General features: G+C 44.4%; 1 protein-coding gene across 1 annotated transcript in view; it reads right to left on the bottom strand.

Annotated features, from left to right (window-relative positions):
• The window catches only part of LOC126100102 (leucine-rich repeat-containing protein 47-like), a 122,776-nt gene that overhangs the window by 38,059 nt on the left and 64,442 nt on the right, over positions 1–20,275 (bottom strand). Inside the window, exon 4 of the mRNA XM_049910617.1 lies at positions 738–976. Coding sequence (XP_049766574.1) covers positions 738–976 — 239 coding nt within the window. The remainder of the gene's footprint in view (positions 1–737; positions 977–20,275) is intronic.

The raw sequence follows: 20,275 nt of genomic DNA, 5'->3' as shown, positions 1-20,275 counted from the left end.
AGAATTGTGTGGTCTTCTTTCCATGGTCATAACTGCTATACTGTTCAACTTTCATGAATATTTTCCATGTGCCTCTAAAGTGAATCAATCTTCATCATGTACACTTTCTTTTGGTTAGTAGTATTACCCCAAAATACAACTCTATATTAAGAAATAAAGTAAAAGTAAAGATGACAGAGTGTCTTAAAATCATAGTCAGGTGTTTGCCATCTCCTTCAAAATCATGATCAAATGTTGGTCATCCCAGTAGCAGCTGATTTATGCTACTTTTTCTATAGTGTGTTTCGACCATGAATGGCAACCAAGTCTTTCTCTTTGCCATCTTAATTTTTTTGGCATTAACAGTACAATGCCTAAGACAGTTTCCTCGTCACTAGTCCTGCAAGTAATGAAGATGCAGATGATGATAAACCACAACAAATGTTTGCCACCAGTGTGAACAGAGACCTAAACAAGAAACAATGTTGGAGACCTGAAAAAATGTTTGCAAGAAACGCATGCGAACTTCAGTGTCAACACAGCTTAAACATGCCCTCAGTGCCGATTGTTGTACTTACTCATGACTCTGCTTTCACATATGGACAATAGCCATGGTTACAAAATTACAGTATTATTACACATTATCATCAATCAAAGTTGTGTGTTCAACGAAGGTGATGAAAAGCTCTACCAAAGCACTCAACATTATTTGCAATTATGTCAACTAAAAAACAACAAAGATGCAGATGTTTACTAACTTGTGTATTCCTGAGTAAATATTGCGTTTCTTCTCCTTTCTGAGTTCATCAGCCTCTTTCTGTAACTGTAGGAACAATTCCAAACCAGTATATTCCCGTGTTCGTGAAAGAGGACGAATCTTCAGCACATTTGGAGGCATCGCAGTATAAACAAGATCTCCAGGTGGCAACAGATCCAAATCATGAGTCGCAATGGTAGCTGAATTGCGATGATCACAGACAGTATCATGAAGTTTTGTCTGAAACAGCAAATAGCTACCCTGTGTTTCCTCTATCACTGAAATATTAACTTTTGTAAGAAACCAAAACAGTAACAACAGGACCACAATGTGCATTCTACAGAAAAGTAGTCACATTTTTCACCAGTTACAGCTCATCAATGTGTTAAAACAGTGTGACCTACACTAATTCAGTCATCACTTCAAACGTAGTCTAACAAAACATAGCTTTAACTGGAAGACATGTATTACATGGAAAGCTTGTCATCAACCTCAAGGTCGGCTTAAGCATTAGTGCTTTACAAGACACGATTCGATTGGAAGCGGCATGCTCTTACCTTCCTCTGACCTATAAACTTGCTTACCCAGCTATTTATACTGGAATCTACAATTCAAAGTGAATTCTAAACCATAGTGCAATTTAGCAGTTTTCGTATACTGCAAAAAGTGACAGAAATCTTATGACTGACCAAGGATCAAACCCAAAGCCTTTGGATCCACTGTCTGGCACTTTGCTCCATCTATGAATTGCAGATTTTTTCAAATGCCTATTTTCAGCTGCTTTTGTGTTACTCACCAGAATTTTAGCCATTTCTGCATATTTTCACTCTGTCTTTTGGACATCATACTCTAGCACATGACATTGTGGTCCTTACACGAGGTGGGCTCGTCTCATCCTAGAGACTAAGCAATCAGCACTTCTTTTCTACCTCTTCCCCAATTAACTCCCCTTCCTTCGCTGAGGAAGGGAGTAATAGATTTGAAGCATAGAAACAGTTCTCTTATTTATAAACGTGTTTATGCTACCAGACTTCCATTACCTGAAGTTAACTGCCGGCCAGGTTCTGGCTATTTCTAATTTTATAATCAGATATTTTGTGGGAGTGGGTAATGAGATACATTTTTATTACATTTGCATTATTACAGGAAACTCCACCCAGATCCACTGACGAAGTCTATATGGAAATTATTTTTGAGCATGTACTGTGATTTTGTAAATCATAATTCAGCTGAAACCAATTTTTATTCTTAGCAACACAAATCATCATGGAGAAAATTTACAGGGAAATGAGCAAGAATTTCAATATTCTTAAAAAGACTTCTCAAAAGATATATTGTTACCTACTTTATACAATGTTCTTAATTGTCATTTCCACTGAATAAACACTTCATTTACTTTATGTTCACTTGCCTCAGATGATAATTCCACGAAACAACATGGAGTGAAATTATGCAAAATAAGACAACATTCTTGTCTGTTGAGAGGCAGGACAGGTGTATGGTTGGTGAAGATGGGCAACGGCCTTTCCAGTAGTTGCAGGGGTTACAGTCTGGATTACTGAGAAGTCTTGTCTTTTGACATTAGCCAACACTGCCTATGTTAGTATTGCAAATAGCTGAAGCAAGGGGAACTACAGTTTTTATATTTCCAGACGACATGCAGCTCTACTATATGCATTTGTGATAATTGCATCCTCTTGACTAAAATATACTGATTAGCAAAAAGGCTAGAAGAAGAAGAAGAAGAAGAAGAAGAAGAAGAAGAAGAAGAAGAAGAAATTAAACCAAACTTCATGAACTGAGAGGGTATATGACATTATTTCAGTGATCACAAAATAAAGTCAAACTGACAAAGAACTGGGCAGTATGAGCCCATTTATCAGTATCACACTGCACCTCCTTTGGCCTGGATGCATGCACAGATTCAGATGGGAAGGGTACCACAAGCCACTGCACAAGTGAGCTATAATTTTAGTACTGAAAAGTTTAATATGTAAAAAAAAAAAGAACTTACATCTTTTACCTGCTTTTCTACATAGTCACCAATGTTCAACACATTTCCCCCAATCATGGTACCAATTTCAATATTTCCTGTTCATAAAAGTCAATTTAACTGGAGTATAGCCATCTTCAGACTGCCTGGTTTCACTTCCGCACCTGTGGCAAAGCACTGGCCAGCCAGGAAATTTCGTTATGGGACCAGAAAGACAAGGCCGATAGTGCAAGGCCTGATTTATATAATGGATGCTGGAACACCTTCCACCCAGATTTGGCGATTCTCTCACAAACAGGAGCAGCAACATGGAGAAGAAAGTTGTCATGAAGTTCGACACCATCAGCATTAATGCTGTTGTCTTTGTCACAAAGGGCACGATGTGACTTAACCAAAGTTTTAATAAAGGCTGCAGCATTCACAATGGTCTCATGCTCAGTGAAGTCCACCAATTACTCATCACACACATCCCAGAATGCTGTTGCAAGCCCTTCCCTAACACACTGAGTCCCTTTCAATATTTTTCATATTGAGAAATGAGAATGTTTACACTTCATTCAGGACTTCTTGTTTTCGAGTGTGTAGGGCACGGACAAGACTCCTCGCCAGTGATGATTCCTTTTAGAAAGTCATGCCCTTCTGCAGCATAACACATTAAGTGATCCAAGCTTGTCATCATTTGCTGGCCCTTGTGGTTTTCTGTCAGGTTCTTTGGCAGACAGCGATCACTAACTTTATGAATTACAACATATCATGACTAATATCGGACGCTGCACCACAGGAAATGTTGAACTGCTGCAATATGGTTCACAGCTGCACACGCCAGTCATTCAAAATAATTGCTGCCTAAATGGCTCCGACATTCTGTGGGGTTGCTGCTGTTACCAGCTGCCCAGAGTGTGTCAGATTGCTAAGGTTCACATGGCCCTCTTGAATACTGCACACCACCTGGAGACATTGCTAGAGTTCACACAGTCATCCCCATACATGCCACAGGTCCATGTGAATTGAACTCAGTTTCTACCCTTTGGTGCACAAATATCAAATGACACTTTGCTGCTCTTCACAAGTTGACAGTAGCATGCACACTGTTTCTTTCATAGTTCATTCTTCCCTCGTTACTTTCTGTAGTTCAAACTTCAAGTGAAGCTTCAACATTCTAGCTGCAATACCAGGGAGAAAAAAATTATTGTGTTACTTTATGATCCTCCCTCATATTATCTCCTGGGAAAAGATGGCCCACAACTGTTCTAACTGGGCCCTGATTCCTGGATACTGGCACAAATGGAATTGGCATCCAAACTGGTCCCCCACATTTTCTATCAGAATAGATTTGGGGATATTACTGGCCACAAGAGTATCTCAACATCATGCACACAGTTCATAGACATGTGCCACATATGTTCCAGTAGTCCCACGGCTTGTCTGACGTACTGTTGTGTCGCCAGAGTTCCCTCACTCACTAACACCTGATGGCTGCCCAGACCAAGATGCCAGGAGTGACACTGCTGTGCCTCTCCAAACATTGGTACAATATGATCTCTTCCCAGACTGTCATCTCTCTCACCGATGATGGTCACCCAGGATAGTGCAGAACCACGATTGATTGTTGAACACAATGTGACACCATTCATGAGCAGTCCTCACTTCCTGGTCATGGAACCACTGGGAACAATTGTGTTTTGTGGTTTCAACGGCAGCCTATGCATGGGCCAATAATTCCGTAGTGTGGCTGGCGCTAGTCTCTGACCAGTGGTGCAAGATGACACAATGTTGCAGGGAGTTCTGTTCTCAGATGGCAGACAGATGTGAATGGGTTACAATGTGTTTCACGTGCATTGTGGTGTTTCTCCCTTGTGGTGCCCAGATGGAACCTTGATAAGTATGCCTGCCCTCAAATTCTCATTCAATCCAGCATTGAGCCAGTGTCACATCCAAATGCCCAACAAATCTGGATATTCCAAGATTTGACCAGCTGGCCAAACAGACACTCAACAAGGCCGCTTTAAAAATGTGTTAGGTGCTGATAAAGCTGTCTCCAACGATGTGGCATCAGTGTCCTTCACAAGCACCGCTCAAGTACCTGATAATGTTCATTCCCATTAAATACCCTATCATTCAAGGTAATAACACTAGATAACAGTACTAATGCAATCTGGCAACCTTTTCCCTGTCCCAGAGAATTGAAACTCATCACTTATATACCCACCGGTGGCGTGTACATGTGCGAAGCTACATAGGCATTTGACCATGTCTTCTCACTGTTCCACTTTTTGCCAGGCAGTGTATTCCAAAGGTAAAATAGTCACACATTCGGGTCTCTGTGCATTGACTGTTTAGGTGGATGCTGTCATAAAAAAATCAATCAACCTGATGTTTCATGTATCAGAGTGTAGAACATTAGATACCTTAATTGGGTACGTAAGTTAGAGAATTTGAAAAGGCAAACGGATAGGTTTGAGTTTTTTTTTTTTGTGGTTTTAGGGCGCACAACTTCAATGGTCATTAGCGCCCTGACTACTCTAAAAAAGCACCGCGAGGCACAAGTTGACAACAACTAAAAGGGAAAACACAATAAAAGACAGACGGACAGGCAGAGGATTAAAAAACATCATCAAATGTCCTTAGCGAGGTTTGTCAAATTGATAAAACAAAGAACAGGAGCAGCTGCTCGTGGGTCATCCGCTAAAATGGCATCGAAAGTATTAGGCAGGTTAAGATCGAGGCGCAGTGTGTTAAGATCTGGACAGGACATTAAAATGTGTCTAACCGTCAGCAAGTGCCCACATGGGCAGAACGGCGCCGGCACAGCCGTCAGCAGATGGCGATGGCTGAACCGGCAGTGTCCAATTCTTAACCTTGCCAAAACGACCTCCTCCCGCCGAGAAGGGCGTGAGGAGGACGTCCAAGCCACGGGAAGAGGTTTTAAGGCCCGAAGCTTGTTGTCGGTAAGTGCAGCCCAATCGGCATGCCACAGCGACACGACGCGCCGACAAATGACCCTGCTAAAATCGGACGAAGGGACACAACAAGAAGCTGTCCGAGGCTGGAGGACCGCAGCCTTGGCCGCGGCATCTGCAGCTTCGTTCCCAGGGATACCGACATGGCCAGGAACCCACAGAAAGCTAACCGGCGTACCGACGTCCACCAGCTGCTGGAGAGAGCGTTGGATCCGGTGTACGAAAGGGTGAACCGGGTACGGATCACTGAGGCTCTGGATGGCGCTCAGGGAATCTGAGCAGATGACATAAGCAGAATGTCGGTGGCGGCAGATGTAAAGAACAGCCTGGTAGAGGGCAAAGAGCTCAGCTGTGAAGACCGAACAATGGCCATGGAGCCGGTATTGGAAACTTTGTGCCCCGACAAAGGAACACCCGACCCCGTCATTGGTCTTAGAGCCATCTGTATAAATGAAAGTCATGTTGATAAACTTCGAACGAAGTTCCAAAAAACGGGAGTGGTAGACCGAACCGGGGGTGACCTCTTTTGGGAGCGAGCTGAGGTCGAGGTGAACGCGGACCTGAGCCTGGAGACAAGGTGGCGTGCGGCTCGCGCCCACTCGAAAGGTTGCAGGGAGTGAAAAATTAAGGTGTTGAAGGAGGCGACGAAAGCGAACTCCAGGGGGTAGCAAGGCAGAGACATACAACCCGTATTGAAGGTCAAGAGAGTCGTCAAAAAAGGAACGATAAGACGGATGGTCGGGCATTGACAGTAGCCGACAGGCATACCGACAAAGCAGTATATCCCGCCGGTAGGTGAGTGGCAATTCGCCAGCGTCAGCATGAAGACTCTCTACGGGACTGGTATAAAATGCTCCGATCGCAAGTCGTAAACCCCGATGTTGTATGGAGTTGAGGCGGCGTAAGATGGATGGCCGTGCAGAGGAGTATACGAAGCTCCCATAATCCAGCTTGGAGCGGACGATCGACCGATATAGACAAAGTAGGACGGTTCGATCCGCTCCCCACGACATACCACTGAGAACACGGAGGACATTTAAAGAACGGGTACAACGGGCGGCCAAATATGACACATGTGGAGACCAGCTAAGTTTCCTGTCAAAGGTAAGGCCTAAAAATTTGGTTGTCTCCACGATTGGGAGAGCAACGGGACCGAGTCGTAAGGACGGTGGGAGAAACTCTTTGTAGCGCCAGAAGTTAATACAGACCGTCTTCTCGGCAGAAAAACGGAAACCATTGGCGACACTCCAGGAGTAAAGACGGTCAAGAGAACGCTGAAGACAGCGCTCCAGGACACGTGTACACTGCGCGCTGCAATAGATGGTAAAACCGTCCACGAAAAGGGAGCCTGATACATCAGCTGGGAGGCAATCCATTATTGGATTGATCGCGATGGCGAAGAGAGCGACGCTCAAAACTGAGCCCTGTGGCACCCCATTCTCCTGGCGAAAGGTGTCGGACAGGACAGAACCCACACGTACCCTGAACTGTCGATCCATTAAAAAGGAACGAATAAAAAGAGGGAGGCGACCGCGAAGGCCCCATGTATGCATGGTGCGGAGAATGCCCGCCCTCCAACAGGTGTCGTAAGCCTTCTCCAAATCAAAGAACACAGCCGCGGTTGGGCGCTTCCGCAAGAAGTTATTCATAATGAAGGTCGACAAGGTAACCAGATGGTCAACAGCAGAGCGGCGCCTTCGAAATCCACATTGTACATTGGTAAGTAGGCATCGAGACTCGAGCAGCCAAACCAATCGAGAGTTAACCATTCGCTCCATCACTTTACAGACACAGCTGGTAAGCGAGATAGGTCGATAACTGGAAGGCAAGTGCTTGTCCTTCCCCGGCTTAGGAATTGGGACAACAATAGACTCGCGCCAGCATGCGGGAACATGTCCCTCAATCCAGATGCGATTGTATGTACGAAGAAGAAAACCTTTACCCGCAGGAGAAAGGTTCTTCAACATCTGAATATGAATAGAATCAGGCCCTGGAGCGGAGGACCGTGATCGGCCAAGTGCGGTTTCGAGTTCCCGCATGGTGAATGGTGCATTATAACTTTCACAATTCGAGGAGCGGAAGTCAGGTGGCCTAGCCTCCTCTGCCTGTTTGCGGGTGAGGAAGGCAGGGTGGTAATGAGCGGAGCTCGAAACCTCTGCGAAAAAGCGGCCGAAGGCATTGGAGACAGCCTCAGGGGCCACAAGGACTTCATTCGCGACCTTCAAGCCAGAAACTGGGGAGTGGACCTTAGTGCCAGATAGCCGGCGCAGGCTACCCCAGACAACAGAAGGAGTAAAACTGTTGAAGGTGCTTGTGAAAGCAGCCCAGCTGGCTTTCTTGCTTTCTTTAATAATACGACGACACTGAGCACGTAATCGTTTATAATTAATACAATTCGCCACTGTAGGGTGGCGTTTAAAGGTGCGTAAAGCACGTCGACGAGCACGTAAAGCGTCTCTACATGCTGCGGTCCACCAGGGGACCGGTACGCGACGTGGAGAAGAAGTAGGGTGAGGGATGGAATATTCAGCAGCAACGAGAATGACTTCCGTGAGGTGTGCGACCTGACGATCGCAGCTTAGGAAGGTTTGATCCTGAAAGGTCGCCCTGGAAGAGAAGAAATGGGAATAGGTATGAGATGTGTCCGAAAGAAAAGTAGGGGCGCCAGTATTGAGGCAGACAAGATTGAGCTGGTTGAAAAGGTCTGCTAACAAGGAGCCCCTCGGGCAGGATGCTGGAGAGCCCCAAAGGGGATGGTGGGCATTGAAGTCTCCAGTTAACAAAAATGGTGCAGGTAGCTGAGCAATAAGTTGCATCATGTCTGCCCTGGTAACGGCAGATGACGATGGAGTGTAAACGGTACAAAAGGAAAACGTAAAGGTGGGGAGAGTAATGCGGATGGCAACTGCCTGCAGGCCGGTGTGCAACGTGATGGGATCGTAGTAAATATCATCCCGGACCAGCAACATAACCCCTCCATGAGCTGGGATACCTACCACAGGGGGTAGGTCAAAACGCACAGAGGTGTAGTGTGCCAAGGCAATTTGATCGCATGGGCGTAGCTTCGTTCCCTGGAGGGCTACGACGAGCGGACAATGCAAGCGGAGCAGCAACTTCAAGTCCTCTCGGTTGGAGCGAATGCTGCGAATATTCCAGTGAATAAGTGCCATCGTAAGAAAAGGAAGATGAGAGAAGGGGTCACCTCGAAGGCCGCTTAGGGCCTGGCTTCGAGCGAGCACTGCCGCCGCTATCAGTAGGCGGACAGTCATCGTCCATGGGGTCTATAGGGTCATTGGCCATCTCGGGAGGATGGCCGGAAGGGGGAGCTTCCTCCGCCGGTGAACGGCCAGATGTTCGGCTACCAGCGGTGCGGACAGGCGAAACGGATGACGGCCTGGGGCGGCAACCGCTGGGTGGCGCAGGAGAAGAAAGGCGCCGTGGCAGAGAAGGAGAACTGTGCTTCCTATGCGCCTTTTTAGAAGGACGTTTGGTGGAAGTACCGGTCGAAGGCTGGGAGGTCGAGGGACGGAGGAAGTCTGCACGGGATGGTTCCTTCTTGAAGGCCCGTGCATCTGACTTCGGGGTCTTCGACTTAGCAGAAGCTGAGGAAGTGGCTGGTGTCTGTGGGGTGATGGGAGGAAGAGGAGACGTCGACCGCGCGATCTTAGCACTGGCCGAACGGACGACCGTGGTGCTGAAGGTCAGATCGCATGTCTGGGTTGCTACCTCCCGGGTAGTCCGAGGAGAGGCGAGGACAGTGCTGTATTTCCCCGCTGGGAGCAGCGTGGGCTTCCTACTAGCCAATAGCTTGCGAGCAGCCGAGGTGGACACTTTCTCTTTGACCCGAATTTCTTGGATACAGCGTTCTTCCTTATAGACAGGACAGTCGCGGGAGGATGCGGCATGGTCACCCTGACAGTTCACGCAACGAGGAGACGGAGGTGGACAGTCACCCTCATGGGCATCCCTGCCACAAGTGACACATTTAGCCGCATTGGAGCAAGACTGTCGAGTGTGATTGAAACGCTGACACTGGTAGCAGCGCGTAGGTGTCGGGACATAGGGGCGAACAGAAATAACCTCGTAGCCCGCCTTGATGCGCGATGGCAGCTTAACACTATCGAAGGTCAAGAAAAGTGTCCGGGTCGGTACAAGGTTATTGTTGACCTTTTTCATGACCCTATGGACAGCCGTCACGCCCTGCTCAGCGAGGAAAGATTGAAGCTCCTCATCAGTCAATCCGTCGAGGGAGCTACTATAGACTACACCACGAGACGAATTCAAAGTTCGGTGGGCCTCCACCCGGACAGGGAACGTGTACAAGAGTGTGGCCCGAAGCAGTTTTTGTGCCTGAAAGGCATTCTCAGTTTCTAGTAATAAGGTACCGTTACGCAACCTGGTACAAGATTTGACAGATCCGGCTATGGCATCTACGCCCTTCTGAATAACGAAAGGGTTGACAGAGGAAAAATCCTTTCCATCCTCAGATCGAGAAACTACGAGGAACTGTGGGGCAGGCGGTAGTACTTTTGCCACTGTTGGCTGGTCACGTTTCCGTTTTTGGGTCGAAGTCGAAAGCGATGGAGTAGAATCCATTGCGGAGGAATCCCCCATGATTGCCAGCGTCTCCGATGGCGCGCTCCTTCCTTGTGGGGACCCTCTCAGAGGGCACTCCCGCCTTAGGTGAATGTTTACACCTCAGGTCACACCTCCCGAGAAACAGACGGAGGGACCAATCGGCATGGTCAGAAGGTATCAGCTCAGGCAATCACCCCTCCCCGGGCCTGGCCTTTACCAGGGGGTACGCGCGTGCCTTACATGTCTACCCAGGGCGGGGACTTACGTGTTACCCCGTCACCGGCTACGCGTACGAACGCGTGGGTCGGCCTTCAGACACGCACAGGGAGGAGGGAAGAAGAGGAAAAAGAAGAGAGAGAGGGAGAAAGAGGACAGAATGTCTCAAACGCCGAGGCGGAGACCAGAGAAGGCAAGGAGAAGAAGGCAATGAGGAAGCAAGGAGAAGAAGGCAATGAGAAGGCAAGGAGAAGAAGGCAATGAGAAGGCAAGGAGAAGTCAAGGGAAAGAGTAAGGAAGACAGTGAGGTGGAGAAGAGCAAAGAAAGGAACCAACAAAAGGAAGGAAGAAACGAGAAGTGAAAAACCAAAAAGACCACGATTATAGGTCGTGAAACCGTCCGTCTCCGGACGCAGGCACTAACTACCCCCGTGAGGGGGATGGACTCCTTTTAGTCGCCTCTTACGACAGGCAGGAATACCACAGGCCTATTCTAATCCCCGGACCCGCAGGGGGAAGGTTTGAGTTGGATGGAGTGGGAAATTGTCAAGTGTAGTGGACGTAAAAGACGAAACTCAGTAGGCTGCACAAGTTGAAACTGCACATTTTCTCATTATCAATAAGTCCAGAAATTCAAAAAAATTTGTTTGACACGAGTTAAATGCCATAAACATACATGTTACATTTATTTTCAAGCAGACACACAAAGTATACATTATTTTTATGTAATTTTTAAAAGCTATTTGAAAACAATTATTGAGTTTAATTCACTGAAACTTAAGGTTCATTTGCACCAGATTCATGTGTTTACGTATAACATGATTACGCAGGCATTTCATCAGTTTTGGTTTCCTTGAAGTTGTTTGCACCTAGTATTCCATGTGAACTAGTATTTTACTCAGCTGTGTTGCTGCCTCCATGAGTGTCAATGCCAAATAATTGATAACAATCATCTGCATAAAGCATCACTAACATTTCACAGCCAGTCATTTATGTCATTATGGGATGTTTGCAAATACATGAATGAACCTGACAAGTCATACAGTCACCAATTTTCTTTTTTATTGAGTGTGCAAACTGTATCAGTGGATTCACATACCTCACATTCATTAGTTCTGCAATATGACCCCACACAGATGCAATGTTTGACAATTATAGATTTCAAATGGGTGATCACTTGGCCCTCTTTCCCCCTCCCCTCTTCAACAAGCTTATTCAGTAACTGTAACTTATACATAGGCGTCATTTTCCAGAACTCCTTGGAAAAAAGCCACTGAATTAGGCAGCAGAAATTTCACTGCGATGCCACTACTGATCAGTTCTTCTACGCCCAAATCTGACAGTATCGTCAGTCAACAACATGGCCTTCAGAGGCAAACCATCATTTATAAATTTTGTTACACTTGGCACAAAATTTTCACTTTTTAAAAGGCAAACTGTTGATCCACATATTACATTATTTTTTGTGACTTATATGAAGAAGCTGATGCATATATTTTAAAGCAGGGATGTTTTGATTTCCGTAACAACAAAATAAAGGATTGTGTGTTTCCTGGATGCATTATTGCAAGACATTACACTAACTCTGTACCCATTCTATTTAGAAGCTTTTGCACAGTCATCTAACGTGGAAGTTAATACCTTAATGGATATCATTTGATTAAGATCAGATTGATAGCATTAAGAACTCAATCTGAAGATGCCTCATTGAAGGAAATTATATTTTCTAATCCTTTTTTGAAATTTTCAGCAGCTACTGAATCTCCTGAAAGGCTTCCACCAATCAATGACTTATTTCACACCAATCTTTCCATCTCTGTAGGCAACTGTGGCTGTGAAGCTATGATCACCAATAGAAACCTTGACATTTAAACTTTTCACTCGTCGCAGTAGTATAAATTAATATTCCTACCAGCACTGGAAAAAAGTAATTATTCAGTTGGTTAAGACAGACAAAAATTTAACTGTACTGGAGAACTGAATTTCAACACTACAAAAAAAGAAGGACAGATGATAGGAGAACCAAACGGGAAGTCTCCTGGCACAGTTCTGCACAGAATGTAATTTAATATTTGCAAACACTTGGCTTAAGAATTGTGCCAGTTGGTTGAGCACATGAAAGACATGCAGATACTGTTAAGATTTTAGGCATGGTTTGTAATGGGAAGACAGATTTTCGACCCAGATTTTAGGGTAAAAGTTACATAATGGACACACCTTGAATTTATCGTAGTTTATGTACAAAATAAACACTCATGAAAATGCATAAAAAAACAAGAGTTTTTCATTATCTAAGATATATTTTATGAATTTATCTTATTTGTTGACTTCGCCAACCAAACAAAATTATCACCTTTCAAAATAACAACCGAACTTATTCTTTGAGCATGCTACAGATACGTCAGTCGTCACACACTATTTCAGGGAGGGAGGGACACCGTAAACATCACACTATGGTTGAATTTACACTGCAAAAAAATCCACCATCAGATGGGGAAGTGACAGTAATTTATGGATTATGAGCTGCAGAACAGAACTTCATACATTGCATAAAGATAGGGAGTTAAGTGGGACCTTAATGAATTTAAAGAACCTGAGATTGTTGATAGTTTCAAAGGAAGTACTGGGCAACTAATTGTAAATGGGCATGAGAAATACAATGGAATGTGGAAGAGAATCTTTAAATCTTTAAGAAATGAAGTACTGAAGGCTGCAGAAGTCAAAAAAAAAAAAAAAAAAAAAAAAAAAAAAAAAAAAAAAAAAAAAAAAAAAAAAAAAAAAAAGAGAAACAGTAGAAAATATACAAACTGAAAAAATCAGAAAAACAAAGACAAAAAAGATGAAGCAGGTAAAAGGAAATACATCTAGAAATAAGGATGAAGAGGTGGGCAAAGTGGCACAGCAGCAATGGCTACAGCAGAAATGCAAAGCAGTAGTGGCATTCATGGCCATTTGAAATACAGGTGCCAAATATAGGGCAATTAAAGCAACCTTTGTGGAAATAAGGAGCAACTGTAAGAACATGAAGAGCTCGCAAGGATAGCCAGTATTAAACAATAAAAGGAAGGCTGGAATGATCTCCCCTCAGAACTGCTGAGATACTTGGGAGAAACAAACTAACAGAACTATTCCATCTGGTATGCAAGATATATGAGGCAAGAGCATCGTAATTATAATTCCAAAAAAAGGGTGGGTTCTGACAACAGTGAGTATTACAGAAATCCCAGTATATCTAGTCAGAGCTGAAAAATGCTAACTCAAATGATTTACAAAAAAAATGTAAAGGCTTGAAGACCCTGCAGAAATTCAGTTTGGATTCTGCAAAAACCAAAACACAAGCAAGACAAATCTACAGTTATTAAAAGAGACTAAAGAAAGGCAAACCCAAGTTTACAGCATTTGTAGATCTGAAGAGAGCTTTTGACAATACTGACTGCAATACAGGATGTCTTAAAAATTATTAAGACAGAAGGCATAAGATACAGAATGTGCAAGGCTATCTACAACTTGTTCAGAAACTCCCCTCCCCTCCCCTCCCCTCCCCTCCCCTCTACAGTTACATGAGTCTACGGATATGAAGGACAAGCAGTAGTCGAAAAGGAGTGAGACAGGGTTGCAGTCAATCAGAAAAGTGAATGAGCTGAAGAGAATACAATATTGTCAATTTATGCGATTTGTATGCGAAGTACAGCAGAGTACTAAACAGCGAGGTCATAAGTCTCTTACTGATGTCCATTAGCAGTTAGTGACTCTGGAAAGAAACTGATCAAATTGTGATGTATGAATAGTAAAGCTGGTGCGTTTAAAGGAACACTGATGCCGGGGATGAAAAACAATTACAAAAGAGATGTACATTTCATTGTCTCACTGTCAGTGCTAATGAATGTAAGATCCTCTGAAAAAGTTGATAAAGTACAGTACACTCTCATGAAAAGGGCACTATCTGGCCTACACTGGTAAGGTCAAGCCAGAGAGTAAAGAGCGAGGGCCAGAATAAAGAGGGGAGAAGATGGGGGAGGGACAGAGAATAAAGAGGGAAGAAAGAGGGGGGGGTAGAGGAGAAGAAAGAGGGGGGGGGTAGAGGAGAAGAAAGAGGGGGGGTAGAGGAGAAGAAAGAGGGGGGGGTAGAGGAGAAGAAAGAGGGGGGGGTAGAGGAGAAGAAAGAGGGGGGGGTAGAGGAGAAGAAAGAGGGGGGGGGTAGAGGAGAAGAAAGAGGGGGGGGGGTAGAGGAGAAGAAAGAGGGGGGGTAGAGGAGAAGAAAGAGGGGGGGTAGAGGAGAAGAAAGAGGGGGGGTAGAGGAGAAGAAAGAGGGGGGGTAGAGGAGAAGAAAGAGGGGGGGTAGAGAAGAAAGAGGGGGGGTAGAGAAGAAAGAGGGGGGGTAGAGAAGAAAGAGGGGGGGTAGAGAAGAAAGAGGGGGGGTAGAGAAGAAAGAGGGGGGGGGGTAGAGAAGAAAGAGGGGGGGTAGAGAAGAAAGAGGGGGGGTAGAGAAGAAAGAGGGGGGGTAGAGAAGAAAGAGGGGGGGTAGAGAAGAAAGAGGGGGGGGTAGAGAAGAAAGAGGGGGGTAGAGAAGAAAGAGGGGGGTAGAGAAGAAAGAGGGGGGGTAGAGAAGAAAGAGGGGGGGTAGAGAAGAAAGAGGGGGGGTAGAGAAGAAAGAGGGGGGGTAGAGAAGAAAGAGGGGGGGTAGAGAAGAAAGAGGGGGGGTAGAGAAGAAAGAGGGGGGGTAGAGAAGAAAGAGGGGGGGTAGAGAAGAAAGAGGGGGGGTAGAGAAGAAAGAGGGGGGGTAGAGAAGAAAGAGGGGGGGGGTAGAGAAGAAAGAGGGGGGGTAGAGAAGAAAGAGGGGGGGTAGAGAAGAAAGAGGGGGGGTAGAGAAGAAAGAGGGGGGGTAGAGAAGAAAGAGGGGGGGTAGAGAAGAAAGAGGGGGGGTAGAGAAGAAAGAGGGGGGGTAGAGAAGAAAGAGGGGGGGTAGAGAAGAAAGAGGGGGGTAGAGAAGAAAGAGGGGGGTAGAGAAGAAAGAGGGGGGGTAGAGAAGAAAGAGGGGGGTAGAGAAGAAAGAGGGGGGTAGAGAAGAAAGAGGGGGGTAGAGAAGAAAGAGGGGGGGTAGAGAAGAAAGAGGGGGGGTAGAGAAGAAAGAGGGGGGGTAGAGAAGAAAGAGGGGGGGTAGAGAAGAAAGAGGGGGGGGTAGAGAAGAAAGAGGGGGGGTAGAGAAGAAAGAGGGGGGTAGAGAAGAAAGAGGGGGGTAGAGAAGAAAGAGGGGGGGTAGAGAAGAAAGAGGGGGGGTAGAGAAGAAAGAGGGGGGGTAGAGAAGAAAGAGGGGGGTAGAGAAGAAAGAGGGGGGGTAGAGAAGAAAGAGGGGGGGTAGAGAAGAAAGAGGGGGGGTAGAGAAGAAAGAGGGGGGGTAGAGAAGAAAGAGGGGGGGTAGAGAAGAAAGAGGGGGGGTAGAGAAGAAAGAGGGGGGTAGAGAAGAAAGAGGGGGGTAGAGAAGAAAGAGGGGGGGTAGAGAAGAAAGAGGGCGGGTAGAGAAGAAAGAGGGGGGGTAGAGAAGAAAGAGGGGGGGTAGAGAAGAAAGAGGGGGGGTAGAGAAGAAAGAGGGGGGGTAGAGAAGAAAGAGGGGGGGTAGAGAAGAAAGAGGGGGGGTAGAGAAGAAAGAGGGGGGGTAGAGAAGAAAGAGGGAGCAGAGAAGAAAGAGGGAGCAGAGAAGAAAGAGGGAGCAGAGAAGAAAGAGGGAGCAGAGAAGAAAGAGGGAGCAGAGAAGAAAGAGGGAGTGGGTGGGGGAGGGGGAGAGAGAAGAAGAGGAAGACAGGCCAGGATTGCAATAATTCTCTATTCTGACTGCACCCATACCATTCAAAATGAATTTTTTAATACCAAAACCAATTGCATTTCGATTTTTTGACTTCTTACATAACACATGACAGTTATAAGATTTTTCTGTACACAATGCAGCCTTCAACAATTATGACAGGAAACGTAAAAAGATCTGCATTGTTATACAATTACCCAACTGTGAAAAGCCAGGTGTAGCTAAACAGATGAAATTTACAGGTTTGAAGTTTTAAAAATGTGTCCGATAGATAACTTTCCCCCTTTAGCTACCATGCTGCAAGATGCCTCCATCTAAGCAAACAGCCAATGTCAGCTGGCGTTGCTTCCTCCTGCTCACTAATGTACCGCAGCGGTGCCTCAATCATCTTAAGCCCTTCGAATGTGGGACAAGATGTCACCTGTCATCTGAGGCTGCCTCTGCCTCCTCCTCCTCCTCCTCCTCCTCCTGTTACTTCCCACTGAACCACCAATTCCCCGATACTATTGTCAGTTAGTTCACTGACTTCGCCATTTGCCATCCATTCTGTGACATCCTCTGAATCATCTTCACAACCCGGCACATTTCTGAGCAATGGAACATCTTTGACACTAGTTACATACATGGATTCAAAGTTTAAATGGCCACCTTCATGGTCTAAAAGAATTTTCTTAGACCTTGCAAGTGATATGTTCGGAACCTCTTCACGCTTTATGACATCGAGTAAGTCAATCCACTGCAGAATTTTCACAGTGTCTTCATTATTATCAATCACTGATGTCAACAAACTGAAAAGACAGCAGTGGTACTATTACTTTAGCATTTCAAGGGTGCCCTGATCCATCGGCTGACAAAGGTAAGTCACATTTGGTGGTAAAAATAATGCTTTGTTATCTCCATCTGTGATTTCATCACTGGCAGAATGAGAAGGTGCATTATCAGGTAGCAACAGAGCTTAATTCGGCAAATTGTTGTCTTTCACATATTTCTCTATAGTTGGTACGAATTCATTTTTGAACCATGTTTTAATGGTCTCTGAATTCACACATGCTTTCTTTTGATGAATGTAATGTATGGGCAGTGGTTTCCATTTTAATGTAAGCCTAAGCTTGTGGTTGCCAGTTGCATGACTGCAAACCAATATGGCAACTAGTTAGTTACTTTTCTTGTACCTAGGTGCCACAACTTCCTTTTTTGAAGGAAGCATTTTTGTAGGCAGCATATTTTAATTCTATCCGATCTCTGCACAACTGTTCACCAGAAATTCCCTCCTCATCAATTGACTCTGAGGAATTTCTTTAAACAATGGTACAGCATCTTTGTCAGTGGATGAAACGTCAGAACTACTAGTAATCTAGAGAACATCTAATCACATATACAGGGTTATTACAAATGATTGAAGCGATTTCACAGCTCTACAATAACTTTATTATTTGAGATATTTTCACAATGCTTTGCACACACATACAAAAACTCAAAAAGTTTTTTTAGGCATTCAGAAATGTTGGATATGTGCCCCTTTAGTGATTCGGCAGACATCAAGCCGATAATCAAGTTCCTCCCACACTCGGCGCAGCATGTTCCCATCAATGAGTTCGAAACGGTAAGGCTTCTGCTTTAGCCTTTTCCGTAAGATTTTCCAAACCGTCGGCTGTGGTACGTTTAGCCCCTGCTTGCTTTATTCGTCGACTTCCGCGGGCTAAGGGTGAAACGTGCCTGCATGCGTTCAACCGTTTCTTCGCTCACTGCAGGCCGACCCGTTTATTTCCCCTTACAGAGGCATCCATAAGCTTTAAACTGCGCATACCATCGCCGAATGGAGTTAGCAGTTGGTGGATCTTTGTTGAACTTCGTCCTGAAGTGTCGTTGCACTGTTATGACTGACTGATGTGAGTGCATTTCAAGCACGACATACGCTTTCTCGGCTCCTGTCGCCATTTTGTCTCACTGCGCTCTGGAACGCTCTGGTGGCAGAAACCTGAAGTGCGGCTTCAGCCGAACAAAACTTTATGAGTTTTTCTACATATCTGTAGTGTGTCGTGACCATATGTCAATGAATGGAGCTACAGTGAATTTATGAAATCGCTTCAATCATTTGTAATAGCCCTGTATATGGGATCTGTTCTTTCAGACATGTCAAAGTACAGACACCATTTTGGTCCTGCAGCCACTATAAATCAAGACAGACATTAGCTGCCAATGGGCATTGATTTAGTTGAAAATTTGTGCCTAACAAGGATTAAAACCCAGGTCCTCTCCTAGCAGGCGGACCCCAGTCCAGCACAAATTTTCTTTCCACATTAATATAAACCATTGCCCACTGGCAACTAATATCTAATTGCTTTGCGTCTAACACCAAACCATTTTTTCCAGTGATACAACTGTCCACCGCTGGCAGAACCTTTTATTTCTCACTGAAACTGTAATGTCTTTTCCTGTGATATCAGCCCAATAATGGCCAACCTTTTCAACTTAAATGTTCATGGAGAGAAAAAAAAAAAAAAAAAAAGCTTCCTAAATTTCCTTATGCTTACTTTTTCAACATCTTCCTTACTTTTACTCCATTTCTACTAACTTAAGAAACATCACTTTTCAATTTATACTCTACTTGTTTTCTAGTCTCCAACAGTACTTTCTCTTATCCCTACTGCCAAAGCAATGCAATAGTTCTGGGTGCAACCCCAGAAATCAGTTGCATTACAGCACGTTGTTCTGATCCACGGTCATTACAATTTGTTTCATTTATCATCCATTTCAAACTCTTTGATTAAACACAGAGGACTGCACAAAACAACCATTTAGTTACACACACTTTGAATGTCTGATATGCAATTGAAGAAATAATGGACACAGGACTACCAACACAGCTGCTCTCTGTGTGTTCATTGTTTGCGAGGACTTTAAGAGGGCTTCTAAGTATTGTTTACTGAAAAGTGGATATATGAATCTATTCAATATTAACAATACAATATGTATCCTACAATACAATATGTATCCTACAATTTTAACTCCAGATGTGGCAGAAGCACAAAAGATACATAAAACATTTTGAAAGGCCACACAGCATTGTAGGTGGCACCAATTTCCTACAGCTTTGGAAAACTGAAGTGTGTATAATAAATTAATCCTAATTTTGTTATGGAGAAGTGTTATTAATATATTAATTACTTAGGCCAGACTGAATAGTCCAGATAGCACGTAGGCTGAATAATCATGAACTGGATACCCTAGAGTCCATTGTACACTATGTACTAGGTACCTAGATAGCTTAGCATCAGCCATTTAACTCTTTCGGGTTACCCTACTAACACTCCTCTCATGTATAATAGTATTTCTGGTACATGTATTTTAAGAATATGTTCAAATTTATGAGATATTTAATTTTAATATTGTGTTGGTTTGGTTACAATACACCAATGTTACAAAGGGTTAGTTCAAGTGTTTTGATTATGCAGTTAACCCATTTTTATCCACATTTATCTCAAATGGGCAAAGACCTGGACTGCTGGGCTTTACCCCATTTTGTGGGAGTAAAGCCCCACTTTTTTGCTACATTGTAAATGTCTCTGTTATTAATAATTAGAGTTGTAATTTGGATGGGTTATGGGTAACAACTCTATGACTTCAATTTGAAATCAACCCCTCACTGACCAGGTTACAAAAACTGAAAATTGCCAGGTTTTACTTCCACCTACTCTAATGAGCATCAGCAGAACAAACAATATTAAATAAGATGAGACAAATAATCAGGCCAATAAGTGGGTGGGTGCAACCTAAATTTCCTGATCATGTGAGAGTATTTGATGGAAATTTCAACTTACAAGTTACAGACTGGGAGAGTCTAGTGATTAGACAGTTAGTACAGCCACAATCACATGAAACTTCTAAATTCCTTGTCAAAAATGACCTTGAGCATAGCTAATTAGAGAACCACTTCATGAACATAACATTAGCTCTCCTAATCAAGAACAGGCTCGAACTTTCTGACTCAG

This window comes from Schistocerca cancellata, chromosome 9 (assembly GCF_023864275.1).
Source record: "Schistocerca cancellata isolate TAMUIC-IGC-003103 chromosome 9, iqSchCanc2.1, whole genome shotgun sequence".
NCBI lineage: Eukaryota > Metazoa > Arthropoda > Insecta > Orthoptera > Acrididae > Schistocerca > Schistocerca cancellata.
Note: the sequence above shows the minus strand (reverse complement) of the source record. Positions and strands in the feature narration are given on the sequence as shown.